The 14,963-nt window shown below is 37.5% G+C and overlaps 1 protein-coding gene across 4 annotated transcripts; it reads right to left on the bottom strand.

The window, feature by feature from the left end:
- Positions 1 to 77: 77 nt before the first annotated feature.
- Positions 78 to 11,121, bottom strand: kif15 (kinesin family member 15). 4 transcript variants are annotated; one of them, XM_051381154.1, is made up of 35 exons: positions 10,941 to 11,121; positions 10,584 to 10,614; positions 10,097 to 10,283; positions 9,847 to 9,923; positions 9,694 to 9,731; positions 9,506 to 9,603; positions 9,229 to 9,408; positions 8,703 to 8,912; positions 8,484 to 8,609; positions 8,235 to 8,357; positions 7,968 to 8,121; positions 7,707 to 7,798; positions 7,390 to 7,599; positions 6,919 to 7,096; positions 6,682 to 6,823; positions 5,979 to 6,120; positions 5,665 to 5,832; positions 5,453 to 5,581; positions 5,184 to 5,289; positions 4,888 to 5,053; positions 4,654 to 4,804; positions 4,465 to 4,550; positions 4,278 to 4,356; positions 4,087 to 4,173; positions 3,887 to 3,991; positions 3,607 to 3,729; positions 3,313 to 3,459; positions 3,129 to 3,224; positions 2,820 to 2,984; positions 2,573 to 2,667; positions 2,401 to 2,467; positions 2,285 to 2,322; positions 2,057 to 2,189; positions 821 to 952; positions 78 to 725 (listed from the first exon to the last, which is right to left on the bottom strand). In XM_051381154.1, exons 1-35 carry the CDS (start codon positions 11,104 to 11,106, stop codon positions 651 to 653), a joined length of 4,302 nt encoding a protein of 1,433 aa, XP_051237114.1. In that variant the 5' UTR covers positions 11,107 to 11,121; the 3' UTR covers positions 78 to 650. The 4 variants fall into 4 exon arrangements, 3 of the variants coding, with proteins under 3 accessions (XP_051237114.1, XP_051237123.1, XP_051237131.1); XM_051381163.1 differs by having other exon boundaries at positions 7,974 to 8,121; XM_051381171.1 differs by lacking the exon at positions 3,129 to 3,224.
- Positions 11,122 to 14,963: the final 3,842 nt, after the last annotated feature.

Below are 14,963 nucleotides of genomic sequence, written 5' to 3'. Positions count from 1 at the left end.
GTTTTTGTGATGAAATAGTTTTTACAGTCCCATTACTTTAACTGTTCAGAAGAAGAAAAAAAAAAAATCACACAACATGAAGATTAAAATTTACTAGAGGTAAAAAGAATAATAAAAATGACATTATTTTCATTATGCTAAAAAAAAAAGACATATACCCCAGTATGATGGGAAAAATACATCAAATCATATGCCATGGATAGATCTCAGATGATCAGTCAACAATCACAGCACCAGACATAAGCACCTAAAACACAGTTTTCACATTAAGGTATTATTCAGCTTTGTGGTCTGAGAACAATGTGACTAGGTGTACTAATGTACACCCAGAGCAAACTAACAAGAAAAGATGACTAATGGAAGTTATGTCACAGCTGGTCTGGCCATGCTGCTGTAATAGCAGAGGTAAAGGTACAGTAAGCCTCCACGTAAAAAACTGTAGGAGGTGTTATAATATAAGCAAAATCATTACAGCACATTCCCTGAATGAAAAAAGAACAAAAAAACATGAATCACAATGCCTTTGTACTTGAAACCATTAATAGAGTGAACCAAATTAATAGTAGTAGGTAAAAATATAAAATAAACATTTCTTTTCACTGGGAAAGATGCAAGTTCACCTTCATTCAAAGGATTTTAAACCTAAAAATTTAAGTCATCTCCAGTGGCGGACATCCAATGTGGTCTCGCATTAAGCCCATCTCCGTTCTGAGCTTTTCATTTTCCTTTTAAAACAAAATAAAAAGTTGATTGACGTCATTAACAGTATTCATATGACCAAAAAGAAACATCCTTTGATGATAGCAGAAATGTTACTTACCTCTTGAAGCTTGGTGTTTTCCTTTTTCAGCTTCACCAGATATTCAATCCTCTGTTTGTGGTTCCTATGCCCCACAAGTTTGCCATTCTCCTCAGACAGCTGAATGTTCTGCTTACGGAGAACATCGTTTTCCTGTAAGACCGATAAATATATTAGTACTCAGTCGACAGAAGATTAAAAGGCAACAGTTTTGATAATGGATGAATCATTTATGTCACAGACACCCTCTTGTTTCAGTTTTTCCAATGAGAGGATTTGCAGCTTTTCTCTTTTTATATTAGTTTAAACCGTCGGTCACACAGCAAGACATTCCAACAAGCCTCTGTTATATATATATATATATATATATATATATATATATATATATATATATATATATATATATATATATATATATATATATTTTTGGATAGGATAGCTCAACATAGACAAGAAAGGGGGAGAAAATGAATAATAACTGGTGTTAATGCTGGCTCACCGTCACACTTTACTGGGACACAAACAGAGCCATCATTAAAGGCATACTATGCAGGATTTTCCTAAGAAACAACGTAGATACCCATACAAACATAATACCTCTCAATCATCCCTTATGACCCACTACAAGTGTGTGGCCTTGCAACCCTTTCCCTGCAGTTCTCAGGACTGTCTTTTTGACCGAGGGCAGACATGGTGAAGCTGCACTTCAGCTGAATTTACACAAAATCCAGAAATATGGCACCTTCCTGCAGAATTTCAATAATGTAAAATAATGTTTTATTTATCTGATTTACTGCTTTGTTCTCGCTAACGTCGCTCCCTCTCCTCGTTCATTCTCTATGTATTTCGACCAAAGGTGCTCTCTGGCTCACCTGTGCTTGGGGAAGAGGGATCAACTTTGAATGGTGCATTTACAAACAGCAACAGACAAATCTTGCATAATATGGCTTTAATGTCATTAATAGCACATTGGAGTTTCCTACTATATAACTGGTCAAAATGCCTCAAGTAAAAAAAAGGCCTCAAGATCAACTTGTGTTTGAGGAAAAATATTACATTGTGCCACCTTAATCAGAGAGAAATATCATTAACCAACCCCAAACCCTTATTCCCAGTCTTCCTCTTGAGAATGTGAATATGCATACTAAATGTCAGCTACTGACTAAGTTGCCTGTAGTACATTTCATCATACTTGAAAGCTACATCATCCCAAAATGTTCTTGACTCAAAGATGTACTAATCTAGTCCAGTTCTGACCTGGAGCAGTTTCTCCTCATCCTGTATCCGGTGGTTCAGCTCCCTCAACTCTAGACAGCGGTTCCTCAGCTCATTGGTCAGCTCCTGAACACAGGTTTGAGACTGGGCCACCATAGACTCCTGTGCCTGCAGTCTAATGCACAGCAAAAAACATAAAAAATAAAAGACAAGCTTGTCAAATCTCAAGCATTAACTAAGAAACAGCATACAATAACGAAAGGAGTTTACCTTTTTTGGGTGTCAGACAGCTTCTGCATGACTTTGCTCTGTTAACAAATGAGAAACAAATAATTAATTGATTATCTAATAAAGAGAAAATAACCAGCAGATAAACAAATACAAACCTTCTCTGCTCTCTCCTCTTGTAGCTCTTTAAGTACAGACTGCTTAAGGGCATCATTCAACTCCTCACTGAAAAGATAACGTTATTAATTTCACTTACACCATCAACAGTGGATGATTAGATGCATTTAGGGCACTTGACTGCTTAATGACTAGATGAATAAACTTTATTACCCATTATTATTTCCATTCTGGGTCTGCTTGGTGTAAAACTGGTCAAGTAAAGCCTGGATCTCCATTCGGACCATCTCTTTCTCAGTCAGCTGCATCTGAGGACAGTGAAAACACAGTATCAATATTGATGAACTACAAAGTCCATTAAGACCTTAAACCTTTTTAAATTGTGTTGAGTCTAGAGGCTAGTCTTTTAGTCCAATGTTGAATGGCTATGGATTAATTTAACTATTGCACAAAGATATACCTTAAGCCTTTGGATCTCCTCGTTCTTGGCAGCCCTCTCCGCATTCAGCTCACTCAATAGAATCTCCATGGTCATCATGGAGGAGCGGCGATTCTCCAGCTCTCTCTCCTGGCTCTCTAGCACCTGGGTCAGATCCCTGTTGAAGCTTCCTGGAGTGCAGGGTGTCTTTTACACAGAGAGAGAGAAAGAAAAAAAAAAAGATTAGTACATGTTGCATTTTCTGACAGCAAATCAAAAATATTAAACTGGCCACACATTTTATTTGTGAATGCAGAATTAAGGAACAAATAAACCTCAAACAAGTCTTACCCGAGGTAATGATTTAGGTGTAAATGTCGGCTCAACAAAAGGTTTGAAATTGCCATTTCGGATAGTTTTTTCAACAGCTTCTTGCTGTTGTTGCACCTGGTACAAGATGAGTGTTGGTATTTAATAATGTTGATAAGATGTTACTGATACTGATTATTTGCTCTGAATATAAAAACAACTTCACCTTCTGCTGTAAATTCTGTATCATGACGTCCTTCTTGGCGGTTTGCTCCTGAGATGCTTGGAGCAGGCTGTTCTGCTCATCTAAGACCTTAGTGAGTCTCTCAACCTCCTCAGTGGCATAAACAACCTCCTCCTGCAACACCTCCACCTGAGGACAGACAGACATTATCTATATTGTAGCTTCATTAATAAGCCTATTTTTTATTTACTATCTACAAAAACTGGTTAGAACATTAATCACTTGCAGTAAATCTACAAACATTCACACAAAATGTATGAACATGATCAAACTTACCTCTATCTTGTTGGATGCTAAACACCGGTCCAAAGTTTCTTTCAGGTCACAGATTTCAGTCTGCAACTTAGAGTACTGCTCCCTGATATCCTCCCTTTCAAGGCAGGCAGTATTGTACTTGGCCTGGAAAAGCAATGACATAATTATTATGATGTCATTATTATTAATTATCTGACCAATTCAAACATAAAACCTATATACAGCATGAACATGTAACTATAGAAAACAATTAAGTTATTTAAGACAAATACAGGTTGAAATAAGAGGAGGAATAGAGTACTGTGATGTCTTTGATGTCTTCAGACAGGTGGGTAATGGTCTGGTCCTTCTGGCTCAGCTCACAGCGGAGGTCTCTGGTTTGGTTAATCAGATCTAAAACAACGTCCTATCAAAATACACAGGCGGGATTCAGGAGGATAGAAGACACACTGCATATTTAAAGAAATAAGAAATTTGAGAGAATTATTCACTCTGGCTTACTTTGTCCTGTTCAATCTTCTGCTCCAAGCCTTTTATCATTTCATTGGCAGAGTTTAGATTTTGCTCAAGATCAACAATTTTGGATGCCTTCAAAACAAAATTGGACATCCAGGCTTAGTAACTGAGCTGTAATTACTGTTATGACAAATAGTTATAATTTTTAAAACATGCATACTGTTCTTGGGACTGACCTGTTGCTGATTTTGAACTGTCAGGTCTGAGACTTGTTTCTTAAGCTGTGTATTCTGCTCCACAACTTCAATAAGTTCTCTGAAGGCATACACCAAGGTCACTCATGTTAATATAAGTTATTTTGAAAACTATAAACTATAAAACAAAACAAGGACAAAGCTGTCAAAAAGACTGGAAAAAACTCACTTTGATGTATTTTCTTTGTTTTCTCTTAACTGGGAGATCAGGGTGCTTGTGTGCTCCTGCTCAGTCCGTAAAGAATTACTCAATTCCTACAATAGAAAAAAAGAATAATTTAAGAAAATAAAAGACAGATAGGAAATCACAGCCTACATTTCAGGATAAACAAATAGTTGAGTTTATGAGTTCACTAACCGTGAGCTGTGCTTTCAGTTTATCAATCTCCTGCTGCCTGTCCTGCAGCTGTTGTCCTGCCTGATCAGCCTCAAACTTGGCCTCGGCTTGCAGCTGGTCAAATGAATCCTGCAGTGTCCGATGCTGCTCCAGAAGCTGCTCCCACTCGAGCCTGGGATGAAGACATGGTAGGTGTGGGCACATAAACATATCAGATCAAGAGTCACAATGCAGAGGTGTTAGATTCACACTTACTGGACTTTGTCAAGTTGAAGCTGTGTGCTGATGAGACTGTTGGAGAGCTCACTCATCTCTCGCTGCTGCTCACTCTGGCCGTCTCTTAGCTCGTTCTTTGCGGTGGCCAGCTCCTTATCGGATGACTGCAGCACCAGGCGTAGATCACGGATCTCACTCCTCAGCACTGACAGGAAGGGAAAGAAAGAGTCATCAACTTTGTACTCTTATCCCTACCTTCTTCTGACAGAAACATGAGCAAAAGTCTAGGTGCACAAACAGGTGATTAATACAGAGGAGAAACTTAAGAACTTTACCTTCTGCAGTTTGCTGTTCAGACTGAAGGCTCTGTTGCAGCTCGCTGACAGTTTGTTGCAGGTTGAGCTGATCTTTGTTCTTGTAAGCTCGCTCAGTAGACAGCAGCTGCATCAGGTGCATCAAGAACAATTAAGAAAACAGAATAGTTGAATTTAGGACATCATGTTTTTCCAATTCCAGCAGATCCAATGCTTTTTTTTTTTTTTTCTTTTCAAAATTAAATTTAGACAAGACAAAACTGTATATGAGAAACATGAGGAGATTCTACCTCATCCTTGTGGGCACATTCTTGTGATATCACAGCGATCTGCTCCTCAAGTTTGGCAATTTGCTGCAACAGCTTGCTGTTCTTTAGCTCCTCCTCATTCAGTTGTGTCTGGACACGACTAGTTTGCTCCTGATGATAAATTAGAGAGCGTATGAGACAATGAGAGGACATTTTTTGAACACACATTTAAGGGATAATCCCCATTTCTGTACCTGCACTTGACGCAGTTCCTCAGTCAAGGCCATCTCGGTCATGTCTGAAGGAGGCTGCTCATCCCAAATATCGTCTGCATTATCATCTGTCCCATTCAGGTGGTCTGGGCTAGAGAGAGGCACGATACGGGACCGCAAGTTGTATGCTTTGGTGGGCGTGGTGAGAATCTGATGTAATAGATATTTGAAAGATAAAGAAATTTGTTATAGAATCTGCAAGGCAATGATATTAATATTTCAATAAGTATATTGAATAAAGAGAGGTCATAGTTTTCCTCACAGAGATCTGAATACAAATTTCAACACTGACTCACCTTAATAGTTTCAACGTGAATTCTGTTCAGCTCACAGACCTCCTGTGTTTTGTAAGTGTTTGTGGCTTCCAAAATGTTTTCCAAATGCCTGTTGGACTTGTCAAGGTATCTTTTCTCAGACTCAAGCTGAGACATCTGTTTCCTAGAACACAAAGCACCATCCAAAGACAACATTAAGCCCTGCAAAACATACTTTATAAGTCTAAAAAGGCATACAGTTATGAAATATGTATTATAATAGTCTAAGTAAAAACAGCTTCTTCCTGAAGCTAGTAATCAGAGATGTGCAGTAATATTTTAATGTATGCAAATGTGGATTTAATTAGTAGGGGAAGATTGTAACATCATCAGATACTTGGAACAGAATGATACCATTTTTCCAAATTAACAAGCCCAAATGGAAGTCAGGAAACTAAGATACTTTCTCTAATTATATGACTGCATAAAGTCTATTTGGCCTTATTTTACTGTACAGACGGCAGTTATTAACAAAAAAAGAATGTGTCCATGAAAAGTGCCTGTACACTATGTGCTCACAAGTTTCCACTATTTACAGTTACTGGATTTCAGGATGGCTAAAGGTCTTGGCTTATTTTTCTAGCTTTAGGAGGGTCTTGTTCCCAAACATCTGCTAAGCTTTTTTGGATACTGCCCATGTGAATCTGGTTTAAGAGTGGTTTTCTTCATTAAATACCCTCCTTACTTGGTTACTTCTTTGTACTCCTCAAAGGCATGAAGGGCGGCTGCGAGGTCGGACTGTTTCTGAAGCAGCTGAGCCTTCAGCTTTTCAGTTGTAGCTGCCGAGACAGCGTCTGCAGTCACAGAGGTTGAAGAGGCTGCTGGAGCTGTGGAGCAACATGAGTTTAATGAGATGTATAAAGATATAGGATATAATACGTTTACTTGACCTTTTCTCTGATGAAGCTGATTATTATCTTACTCTCTGTGAGTCTTTCTGTCTCCATGGCCCTCTGGAAGGCCTCATCCAGCTCAGCAGCAACTGTGGCTGCAGCCTCTTCAGATTTCACCACTGATTCAAGAGAACGGAGCTGACGGTTCTCTTGTCTGAGACTGAAGTTCTCTGCTGCATATCGGGTCATCTTTGGGTGATGTTCAACCTAAAAGGTCAGAAAGGTGTACATAAAAAAGTGTGTCAAACACATTCAACTTTTTGGCCATTATTTCATGAAAAATAACTAAAACAGAGGATCTAAAGAATCCTGTTGAGCCTTTCAGAGTAAGCAATGATGAAGAAACTCATCTCGGATTTTGGAGGAAATAGATTTTGTCATTATAATTGTCCAGAGTGACTTTATAGGGCTAAAAAGAACACTGCAGAGTGTCCACACATTATAACATACTGTCATCAGCAGTGGGTTAGGCAGTGCTCAAATGGTATTAGATTTTGTACCTGATCTCTCAAGATCTTTATCTCTTCTTTCAGCTGGTCAATCAGAGCCTGAGACTCCTTGTCTGACAGTAATCCTTGTCCTTCCTTCAATTTCCTCTCAAGGCGAGATATGTGGTCCTCTCGAAACCTGACAATCATTCGGCTGGAATGGATGAACTTGTCTTTCTGGGTCCAGGCTTCCTCAAGCTGAGCCACCTTCTGGAGCAGCATCTGAGTGCAGTCAAACATTACTGTAAGTTTTCCTGTATCAAAATTATTTCCTCACGGCAACATCATTTTCAAAATTAAATGACAATGCAAAAAAACATTTTCCATACCCTCTTCTCCTCTTCTCGCTTCTTCCACAGACGAACAGCAGCCATAAACTTTGCTTTATATGAGACATTATGTTGAATTTCGTTGGATGGACCTGATGAGAAAAGCTGATTTACACTTTTGCAACATGCCAGAAATTGTTTTTATAAAAACATATAACCTTATATGTAATACCATAGCTTGAGTTACTGTATAGTGAAAGTGGCTTAAAGAGGATGTTACTTTAAGTGTGTTAAGATTGACATTACGTTAGATCCATGTACCATTACCCGTAGGGAGTTCAGGTCCGCCTGGCGCCATATCTCTCCCATAGTCCACTGCTTGAGAAGCCAGTGCCTGTGAAAGCTGCTCCTTCAGCTTCTTCACCTCAGCTTGTAACTGCCTCACATTTCCCTGTGTGTCTTCATTGATAATGGCCTGACAGAATAATTACACAAGGATGAGATTATAAGGTGCTCTAATTTTGAAATCACCAGAACTTAGTTAAGTCTGGTTTAACACAATATAGAGTTGGGTTTAAAGACAGATACCTTATTCTTGATTAACTTTGCTCTCTGAGCGAACTGCAGGGTGGACAGCGTTTCTCCAAAACACTTTGAACCAGGGTGTACATTGGCTATGATGTAAGTCTTTGCGTTTCCTCCAAGAGAGTCCTGAAATAACAATGTAATTGTAGCAGTGCATATTATCTACTCAAATTCTGAATAATTGCAGGGGAGTTAACTCCCCACTGACACACAGCAACATCAACAGAATACATACTCCACCAAAACACTGACCCTTAGCAAGAAGGTGAGTTTAGAATCCCTGTAGCAGATGTGGCGGTTCTTCCCATTGGACACATCAACCAGTGCCATGATCACCTGACCAAGGCACATCAGGGAGCGATTGATACTGCTGGCCTCCTAAAAGAGAAGAAATGCAGAGAACAGCGTTTAGCAGCAGAAAAAAATCATGAATGTAGTACCTCAGTATAGGACTGTATTCAGCGACCTCACCTTGAGTCTGGAGCCTTCTGTGTTTGTGTCTTTCTGCCTCTCAGAGCCAGCCAGATCTACCAGGTTCAGCTGAGATGTTCGGATGTTCACCACTTCATTGATGGACTCTTTGGACTCCAAAGTCATGGTGAACACAGCATGAGATCTAGAAGACTCACGGTTCATGGAGGTGGAGGCAACTCGTCGATTACGCCAGCCCATAGACAGAACCTAAGTGGTTTCAAACACAAATTCTGTAAACCCTCACAGTACATTTCATAGGATGGCCCCCTGCGTTTATTAATTGTCAATTTAATGTGATTTTAACCTGGTAATAATTTGACACTGCTCAATAAACAATAAAATAAAAAAAATGCTTTATACTGCACAAAATTATTTTTCACATTATGATGATGGAACTGGATACAAGATATAGGAATATAGGCGTTTCATCCCCTCTAACTAGTCAGACAGGAGTGTTTTGTATTGTATGTATAATTTAAGTACAATAACCTTCTATGTGTCACAACAAGCAAGCAATATATACCTGGTAGGCTTCAGCTGCTGAGTTGACGAACTTCTCCACAGCTCCCTCAACAAATAAACCTTTCTTGATGTTCTCCCTGAGGAAAAGGCTGGCTGAGGCTGTGTCCAGAAGGTCATAAATTTGTTCATTGTATATCTCAATAAATGAACATTTGCAAAGGAAGCTCTTGGACTGGCCAGACTTTAAGAAAAAAGAATAAACAAAGCACCAAATTAATAACAAAACAAACATGAAATAGTGGTTCACAACACCAACACACACATATGTTAGAGCTCACCCTTTCCACCTCTCTGTTGATGAGAAAAAATAGGTATTCAAAACTTCGAGGAATAACCCCCCTCAGTTCATCCGTGAAGTTATCCAACTCAGATGGACCTAGAGCGAGAGAGGAAAAAAATTGTTATTCTATTGCTAGATCTTAAAGAATTTGTACTACACAATGTAAACAATATATTGAATTCTCACCAAGCATGGTGAAGGTTTTCCCTGAGCCCGTTTGTCCACTGCAGAAGCAAAAGAGGAATCAGAAAAGGAACTGAATGAGTGCAGCACAGAGTGATTGTGCCATAAAATATTCTTAATTTTATACTGCAAATAAACATCATAAAAAACACTTACTAGGCAAATATAGTTCCGTTATATCCATTCATGCAAGACTCAACAATATTCTTGGCCACACTGGAGAATACAGAGTCCTGTTGAAGAAGTGATGAAGTGATAAATATCACGCACACACACCAACCAGGACTAACTTTACGAGCTGTACAGGCTACATCCCCGCTCACAAATCAGGTTTCTATTGAACATTCAAGTTAGTTTTACTCATGCCAGTTGTATGTTGATAATACAATAACTGTGTGCTCCCAACCTGAGATGTGTCCATGTCAGCAACATGATCATAGGTGAAGGTTCGTGGCTCTGGTTTTGAGAGCAGACGGATGGTGTTGGATGAGGTGACTGTGAGACACATACTCTGATCTCCATCTGTGGTCAGCCCAGTACCCTGGGTCACAGGTCTCACTCGCACAAAAACTTTGATGCAATCGCTGTCACTGCTGTAGGACCAGAAATAAAAGTAAGAACATTAGCCTTAAAACATACAAACTGAAGTTAGGTAAGTGTTACCACAGCTGGACATCTTTATTCCACTGTAGCTGTTCTAATTGTACATTGACTATTAGGTGTACACAGTAAATCTAAACCGAATAGTCAAAGTCACAATCGCTTTATAAATAAAAAAAATAACCACACAGATAACTTACAGTACATATTTGGTATTAGCCCTGAACCAGGACCGTATAAGTTGTTGTTATTTGTTTGGACGACACAAGCAAAGAGCCATAAAGGTACATTACCTGACAGCAAGTTGGGATGAATCGGCAGAGCCTGTCAAAATTATAACATCGTTAACGATTGTTTACTTGTTAGTTTCACTCCCTAAAGCGGTATATACGTTATATACGTAGTGTATATCACGTTATGTTACACTACTATCGTTCGTTAAGTCAGAAAACCTTTAATTGTTGCGTACAAAATGGCTACATATCAGTTTAGTCAGCTAACGTTAAATGTTAGCTGTTTCCAAACAGGTTAACGTTAAGTTAAGTTATCTTGCTAAGGTTACCAAACAACAGCGACTCTTAGCGTCAGTAAGTCCGTCTGTCTGTCTGTGGCATGTTGACAGCGTAATAGTTCGATAAATGAATAAATACCTTTTCCACCGGAATTCATTGCTGACAAAGAAATGTTCGCAATGTTTAAATTATTCTTCATAGCAGAGACAGAAAGAGGCTGATACTGTTTACATCGCTCAAAATTGGCGGGTAGTGGGCTTCCTCTTCTTCTTCGTTTGATATCGGCCTCCAAACCAGCCGCCATACTGACACCTACTGTACCGGCGTGTTACAACACCCTGACTTCAGTAACAGTCCTGTCTGTGGACGTGGACGTTAGAGACCTAATGTATACTGTCAGTGTTAGAGACCTAATATATACTGTCAGTGTTAGAGACCTAATATACTGTCAGTGTTAGAGACCTTATATATACTGTCAATGTTAGAGACCTTATATACTGTCAATGTTAGAGACCTTATATACTGTCAATGTTAGAGACCTAATATACTGTCAGTGTTAGAGACCTAATATATACTGTCAATGTTAGAGACCTTATATATACTGTCAGTGTTAGAGATCTTATACTGTCAGTGTCAGAGACTTAATATATACTGTCAGTGTTAGAGACCTTACATATACTGTCAATGTTAGAGACCTTATATATACTGTCAGTGTTTGAGACCTAATATATACTGTCAATGTTAGAGACCTTATATATACTGTCAGTGTTTGAGACCTTACATATACTGTCAGTGTTAGAGACTTAATATATACTGTCAATGTTAGAGACCTTATATATACTGTCAGTGTTAGAGATCTTATACTGTCAGTGTTAGAGACCTTACATATACTGTCAGTGTTAGAGACCTTATATATACTGTCAGTGTTAGAGACCTTATATATACTGTCAATGTTAGAGACCTTATATATACTGTCAGTGTTAGAGACCTTATATACTGTCAATGTTAGAGACCTTATATACTGTCAATGTTAGAGACCTAATATACTGTCAGTGTTAGAGACCTAATAACTGTCAGTGTTAGAGACCTAATATACTGTCAATGTTAGAGACCTAATATACTGTCAATGTTAGAGACCTAATATACTGTCAGTGTTAGAGACCTTATATACTGTCAATGTTAGAGACCTAATATACTGTCATTGTTAGAGACCTAATATACTGTCAATGTTAGAGACCTAATATATACTGTCAATGTTAGAGACCTTATATATACTGTCAGTGTTAGAGATCTTATACTGTCAGTGTCAGAGACTTAATATATACTGTCAGTGTTAGAGACCTTATATATACTGTCAATGTTAGAGACCTTATATATACTGTCAGTGTTAGAGACCTTATATATACTGTCAATGTTAGAGACCTAATATATACTGTCAATGTTAGAGACCTTATATATACTGTCAGTGTTAGAGATCTTATACTGTCAATGTTAGAGACTTAATATATACTGTCAGTGTTAGAGACCTTATATATACTGTCAATGTTAGAGACCTTATATATACTGTCAGTGTTAGAGACCTTATATATACTGTCAATGTTAGAGACCTTATATATACTGTCAGTGTTTGAGACCTAATATATACTGTCAATGTTAGAGACCTTATATATACTGTCAGTGTTTGAGACCTTACATATACTGTCAGTGTTAGAGACTTAATATATACTGTCAATGTTAGAGACCTTATATATACTGTCAGTGTTAGAGATCTTATACTGTCAGTGTTAGAGACCTTACATATACTGTCAGTGTTAGAGACCTTATATATACTGTCAGTGTTAGAGACCTTATATATACTGTCAATGTTAGAGACCTTATATATACTGTCAGTGTTAGAGACCTTATATACTGTCAATGTTAGAGACCTTATATACTGTCAATGTTAGAGACCTAATATACTGTCAGTGTTAGAGACCTAATATACTGTCAGTGTTAGAGACCTAATATACTGTCAATGTTAGAGACCTAATATACTGTCAATGTTAGAGACCTAATATACTGTCAGTGTTAGAGACCTTATATACTGTCAATGTTAGAGACCTAATATACTGTCATTGTTAGAGACCTAATATACTGTCAATGTTAGAGACCTAATATATACTGTCAATGTTAGAGACCTTATATATACTGTCAGTGTTAGAGATCTTATACTGTCAGTGTCAGAGACTTAATATAACTGTCAGTGTTAGAGACCTTATATATACTGTCAATGTTAGAGACCTTATATATACTGTCAGTGTTAGAGACCTTATATATACTGTCAATGTTAGAGACCTAATATATACTGTCAATGTTAGAGACCTTATATATACTGTCAGTGTTAGAGACCTTATACTGTCAATGTTAGAGACTTAATATATACTGTCAGTGTTAGAGACCTTATATATACTGTCAATGTTAGAGACCTTATATATACTGTCAGTGTTAGAGACCTTATATATACTGTCAATGTTAGAGACCTTATATATACTGTCAGTGTTTGAGACCTAATATATACTGTCAATGTTAGAGACCTTATATATACTGTCAGTGTTTGAGACCTTACATATACTGTCAGTGTTAGAGACTTAATATATACTGTCAATGTTAGAGACCTTATATATACTGTCAGTGTTAGAGATCTTATACTGTCAGTGTTAGAGACCTTACATATACTGTCAGTGTTAGAGACTTAATATATACTGTCAATGTTAGAGACCTTATATATACTGTCAGTGTTAGAGATCTTATACTGTCAGTGTTAGAGACCTTACATATACTGTCACTGTTAGAGACCTTATATATACTGTCAGTGTTAGAGACCTTATATATACTGTCAATGTTAGAGAACTTATATATACTGTCAGTGTTAGAGACCTTACATATACTGTCAGTGTTAGAGACCTAATATATACTGTCAGTGTTAGAGACCTTACATATACTGTCAGTGTTAGAGACCTTACATATACTGTCAGTGTTAGAGACCTAATATATACTGTCAGTGTTAGAGACCTAATATATACTGTCAGTGTTAGAGACCTTACATATACTGTCAGTGTTAGAGACCTTATATATACTGTCAATGTTAGAGACCTTACATATACTGTCAGTGTTAGAGACCTAATATATACTGTCAGTGTTAGAGACCTTATATATACTGTCAATGTTAGAGACCTTACATATACTGTCAATGTTAGAGACCTAATATATACTGTCAGTGTTAGAGACCTTACATATACTGTCAGTGTTAGAGACCTTATATATACTGTCAATGTTAGAGACCTTATATATACTGTCAATGTTAGAGACCTAATATATACTGTCAGTGTTAGAGACCTTATATATACTGTCAATGTTAGAGACCTTATATATACTGTCAGTGTTAGAGATCTTATACTGTCAGTGTCAGAGACTTAATATATACTGTCAGTGTTAGAGACCTTACATATACTGTCAATGTTAGAGACCTTATATATACTGTCAATATTAGAGACCTTACATATACTGTCAATGTTAGAGACCTTATATATACTGTCAGTGTTTGAGACCTTACATATACTGTCAGTGTTAGAGATCTTATATATACTGTCAATGTTAGAGACCTTATGTATACTGTCAGTGTTAGAGATCTTATACTGTCAGTGTCAGAGACTTAATATATACTGTCAGTGTTAGAGACCTTACATATACTGTCAATGTTAGAGACCTTATATATACTGTCAGTGTTAGAGACCTTACATATACTGTCAATGTTAGAGACCTTATATATACTGTCAGTGTTAGAGACCTTATATATACTGTCAATGTTAGAGACCTTATATATACTGTCAGTGTTAGAGACCTAATATATACTGTCAGTGTTTGAGACCTTACATATACTGTCAGTGTTAGAGACTTAATATATACTGTCAGTGTTAGAGACCTTACATATACTGTCAATGTTAGAGACCTTATATATACTGTCAGTGTTAGAGACCTAATATATACTGTCAATGTTAGAGACCTTATATATACTGTCAGTGTTAGAGACTTAATATATACTGTCAGTGTTTGAGACCTTACATATACTGTCAGTGTCAGAGACCTTATATATACTGTCAGTGTTTGAGACCTTATATATAC

The sequence above is a fragment of the Dicentrarchus labrax genome, unplaced genomic scaffold (genome assembly GCF_905237075.1).
Source record: "Dicentrarchus labrax unplaced genomic scaffold, dlabrax2021, whole genome shotgun sequence".
Taxonomy (NCBI): domain Eukaryota; kingdom Metazoa; phylum Chordata; class Actinopteri; family Moronidae; genus Dicentrarchus; species Dicentrarchus labrax.
The sequence above is the reverse complement of the archived record's forward strand: the minus strand, read 5'-3'. Positions and strand labels throughout refer to the sequence as shown.

What these genes read in the sequence shown, in the direction of transcription:
- kif15 (XM_051381154.1), bottom strand. Translation starts at nt 11,106, where the DNA reads ATGGCGGCTGGTTTGGAGGCCGATATCAAACGAAGAAGAAGAGGAAGC. An exon ending in CAGTTCAAAATCAGCAACAG is followed by an intron (nt 4,174 to 4,277) that starts GTCAGTCCCAAG and finishes TTTGTTTTGAAG; the next exon opens with GCATCCAAAATTGTTGATCT. An exon ending in TACAGAATTTACAGCAGAAG is followed by an intron (nt 3,225 to 3,312) that starts GTGAAGTTGTTT and finishes ATCTTGTACCAG; the next exon opens with GTGCAACAACAGCAAGAAGC.